The sequence below is a fragment of the Myripristis murdjan genome, chromosome 14 (assembly GCF_902150065.1).
Source record: "Myripristis murdjan chromosome 14, fMyrMur1.1, whole genome shotgun sequence".
Taxonomy (NCBI): domain Eukaryota; kingdom Metazoa; phylum Chordata; class Actinopteri; order Holocentriformes; family Holocentridae; genus Myripristis; species Myripristis murdjan.
This window is the reverse complement of record NC_043993.1, coordinates 37,677,628-37,682,277: the sequence shown is the minus strand read 5'-3', so window position 1 is coordinate 37,682,277 and position 4,650 is coordinate 37,677,628. Positions and strand designations below refer to the sequence as shown.

Sequence of the window (4,650 nt, the reverse complement as noted above, 5' to 3'; positions counted from 1 at the left end):
GGTGGTGGGCCAATGGGAGGGTGACTCCCCCACCCCCAACGGCCATCTTACAACATCTCACAAACCACAGGTCATGATGATGTGATATTTGGCAAGCACATTGACTGGGTTGTCCTTCAGCTGTTTCAGTTTTCAGGAGGTGTTTATGCTTGGTACATTCAGTCAAAAAGACAAAAATGGGTCACATAAGGTTTGTCTTTCAGGTTAGCCTTAAGCTTGGCAGTAACCTTGACACTGAATATCTGCTTTTCTCCAGATGTGATTCTAATCATGGACAACTTTTCGTGAAACATGATAGTGGCTTGAGCATAAACTGTTTCGCCAATATTGGACTGTTCACTGCCAACCAAACCGATTCTTTTCCTGTCTTTCTCTGTCTGTGTCCAGGGTGACCATCTCGTCTGCAATCAGCCAGCATGTCCATCCAGTTGTGGGAAAATTCTTCGGCCAGTCAGCAGTATGAGATCGTGCAAGCAAAATCGTTCAAACGCTTCCTGGCACTCTCATCTTGCATTATCTTCCTTTACATTAATGTTGTTATGCTGTTCACTTTGAGAAGCAAGCCAGTGTTCAGTCAAACTCCCCGCTACATCCTGCTGTACAACCTCCTCTTCGCAGACACCATCCAGCTGGCACTGGGCCAGTTACTTTACATCCTGGCAGCAGCCAGAGTGTACATGGTACGCTATGTCTGCCTAATCATCACCATGATTACAATAATCACCACTGGCATTTCTCCCCTCAACCTTGCTGTCATGTCATTGGAGCGCTACGTGGCGGTCTGCTATCCACTGAGGCATGCTAGCATCATCACCATCAGAGGCACCACCACTGCTGTTGCTGTCATATGGGCCATCTGCTTGGTAAAGCAGCTAATAAGCCTCTTAACGCTGCTCTTCCTGGAGACCATGCCCTTACACAATTTAATGCAGGGTTTCTGTGCAAAGCATGCCATTTTCCACCAGAACATTTTGGAAGACCTTGACAAGGGCTTCATGTACACTGTGTTTGTGTTTGTGGGCGGGGTCATCATCTGCTCATATTTTGGTGTGATCGTCTCGGCGAGGTCCGCCTCGACAGGCACAGCCTCAGCTAACAAAGCTCTTAAGACAGTCCTGTTGCACATGTTCCAGCTGGTTCTGACTCTTCTGTCCACCATGGTCACCAGCATGATCACGGCCCTCCACGGAAAAGTCGATCAAATCACCATTCAACGCATTTACTATGTTTTCTTCATCTTCCTTGTCAATTTACCCAGAAGCCTCAGCTGCCTGATATACGGCCTAAGAGACCAAACCATCAGACCTCTCCTTGTCCAGCACCTATGCTTCTGCCTCAGATACCACATGATGCCTGCTGGACATCTGAATAAGCACTGATTATTGCAAATTGTAACAATAATTGCCTTCTTCTTGCTTACCTGATCGTTTTAGAGCAAAATAGATCATATAGGGAGAGACAGTTCATCCAAAACTAAAAATTTCTCGAAATTTGTTGATGAGTCACTGGCTAAGTTTGTATGTCAGGAGCAGCAAAATGCCTGAATGTCTCATATGGGCTGAACATGTCTCTGGTTTTGTTGTTTCTATTTTATATCCTCAAGCATTATTATGTCCTCTGTAATCATTTGTGACATCATTATTCTTAAGATACATAGATAGATTACAATAACAGTTACAATTACAGTTCACATTTGGCAGATGCTTAACGTAAATACAACGTACAAATGAGATTCCATCCAAAAATTTGAGAATTTGGTATTTATTTACTCACCCTCATATGAGTCGAAACACTAGTGGATTTTCTGTGTCAAGAGTATCAAAATGCTTCAAAATCTTAAACACATTGTGTCTTGTTTATTTGTATCCACATTATATCCTCAAGCCTTATTATGTGCTCTGTAATCATTTGTGACACTATGGGCTCTAGTTTCCCGGCGCAGCGCAGGGTGGCGCACCCCGCGCAGAGCTAGTTTCGACCAGTGCAACGCGAGAGGCGGACGGTTTCCACGTTTCGCAGACCGAGGTGCGCCGAGATGGGAGTGGAGGCGCAGCAGGGGGAGGTGTCTACAGATTCAGCTTGGCACAGTGACAGTTTCGTGCCAAAAGGCTTCCCCGAGGTGCGCCAAAAGCTCGCCTCCTGAAATCAGGTCTACTTTTGGCGCAAGGCACAGCGGGGCCGGCGCAGTGGAATTTTGGCTGACCGGCGGGCAGTGCGCACACGTCACCACAACCTCACAGAAGTTTGGCATGCCAAACTTCTGTGAGGTTACGCATGCCAGTTTGGCATGCGTAATGAAAACCCAACTTGATCACCTGTCAGTCAAACAATGTGTCCAGTATGGTCAATCTTTCAATCAATCAATCTTTATTTGTAGAGCATTTTTCATACATGACATGTAGCACAAAGTGCTTTACATGTTAAAAACACCCCCCGCCCCCCTCCCCCCTCCCCACCCCAACCTCTAAACCCCCACCCCATGATTCTCTCTTATATACACACATAGATACACACACACACACACGCACACACACGCACACACACACTCGCACACACACAGACACAGACACACACACACACACACACACACACACATATATAATGTTTGTTTGGCTGAGTACAGAGGAACCAGGTCAGGAAGCGCTGCCATCTGCGCTGGGGGCTGCCCACGGCCCAGGCCAGGACGCCACAGCTCAAGGGCCCACCAAACCACAGGTAGGCAGAGGACCCACGGCACTGCAGCGGGGCACCGCCACAGAGCCACAGAGCCCCCACCCACCCCAGCTGGTGTGCCCCACGAGAAGAGACATCCCAGCCCCAGCCGAGAACAGCCCCCAGTGCAGAGGGCCCCCACTGAGGAAACACTGGATATATGGGATAAAAGTATGAAAACATATAAAATAAGAATATAAAAAAGTATATAGAGAAATAAAAACATATAAAGTAAAAATATATAAGAACATCAATAAAAGCTAAAATAAGCATGTATAAACATATAAGAACATTTAGGTAAGAGCCAAAACAAAAGGTATAGGGTAAGAACATTAAATAAAAGTCAGGTTAAAGAAAGAGCATATTAAGAGGGTTAAAGGCCAAATTAAAGAGGTGGGTCTTGAGCCTATTTTTAAAAATATCCACGTTCTCTGCGGCCCTCAGGTCCTCCGGCAGGCTGTTCCACAATCGGGGGCCATAAAATTGGAAAGATGCCTCACCGTGTGTTCGTGTTTTAACTCTGGGAATACATAACAGACCGGTGTCAGAGGACCTGATGGTCCGCGAGGGTTCATAAGGTAAAAGCAATTCAGAAAGATAAGAAGGCCCAAGACCCCTAAGACATTTAAAAACTATTAAGAGAACCTTAAAATCGATGGTGGTGATGTCTTTTTTCCAGTCATGGTGTCTGGCGCTGCTTGTGTTAACTACAAAGTTCTTCTTCCATATATATAAATATTCCACTCTGGGTTTTCGTTATCCGGTAATCACCGGACTGTGATTGGTAAAATCTGCCAAAGTCTGGTAATTTTTAAATGTGAAAATATTCACAATTTGAATTTTATTATAAGTCAATTTCCACGTAATTTTATTTATAATTAAAAAAAAAAAAAAAATAGACTGCGTGATCCCTGTCTCCGGTGTACCAGAGAGAGAGAGAGAGGTTTTTTTTTTTTCTTCTGCAGAACCGGATCAAAACAGCGCAGTGAAGTCGCCTGGGAGAGAACAAAGTCACAAGACTGATGCGCATTGCAAGTTGCGGAGAGACACTTGAGACTTTCGATTTTAATTCAGCTGCTGAATTAAATTTTTATTGCATCTATTTGATTTCAAGTTGGCAGCACGCCGCGTTATTAAAATGGTATGAGCCCGTTTTTTTGTTTGCAAATTGTAGTTGCAATTGTTTGCAATTTTATGCAATGTTGATGTTAAAAGAGCACAGGCTTGTGCAATATTTATGTATTTATTTTAGAAGTTACGCACGTGATTCAGTTGACGGCACTCATTTAATTTGATACAGCCTGCTTTTCAATACAAAGATTACGCTATAAATTGACATGCCTTGATATCATCCTTATATTGCCTGCATATAATTTTAAGCTCAGTAAATTCAGATAATATTTGACCGGAATTTCAAACATTTGTCCGGTAAACTGAAAACCTGCCGGTCATGTTGTCCGGTGCCAATTTTTTCTAACGGAAACCCTGATTCCACACATATCGAAAATGTAAAATGCATCGGTTCCTTGCCAGACACTGGGCGTTTAGAACAGCAAATGTAAAAGCTTTCATGAACCGGATTTTGTTTTAATTTCCAGTGTGTTGTTGCATCAGTACGTGATGGAGTCGAAAGTTGCAAAACAAACATGTATTTATATGAATATGGCGAGGATTATCCTTTGAGGTAAAAACATTCATGAAAAATGGGGGCTTCACAGTTAAATTTATATTTGCTCGTAAAAATCAATAACTTTAACAGACGGTGACAGAGCTGGAAAAAGAGATGCGAGGCAGGCAGGTAATGGAAAGACAGGGAACTCAGGAAGACGAATTTAAGGATAGATGCATGGATGGATGGATGGGTGGTTAGATGGATGGGTGGATAGATGGATGGCAGGTAGCTCCAGCAACATTGCAGCAGCCAAGACTGGCCTCACT

The 4,650-nt window shown here is 43.8% G+C and overlaps 1 protein-coding gene across 1 annotated transcript; it reads left to right on the top strand.

Moving 5' to 3' along the window:
* Positions 1–416: 416 nt before the first annotated feature.
* LOC115371045 (odorant receptor 131-2-like) lies at positions 417–1,379 on the top strand. Its single transcript, XM_030068161.1, has one exon. The coding sequence runs from the start codon at positions 417–419 to the stop codon at positions 1,377–1,379; it is 963 nt and encodes a 320-aa protein (XP_029924021.1).
* The last annotated feature ends 3,271 nt before the right edge of the window (positions 1,380–4,650 follow it).

Bases quoted from the DNA above. Each gene is read 5' to 3' on its own strand.
- LOC115371045 (XM_030068161.1), top strand. From the start codon at position 417: ATGTCCATCCAGTTGTGGGAAAATTCTTCGGCCAGTCAGCAGTATGAG.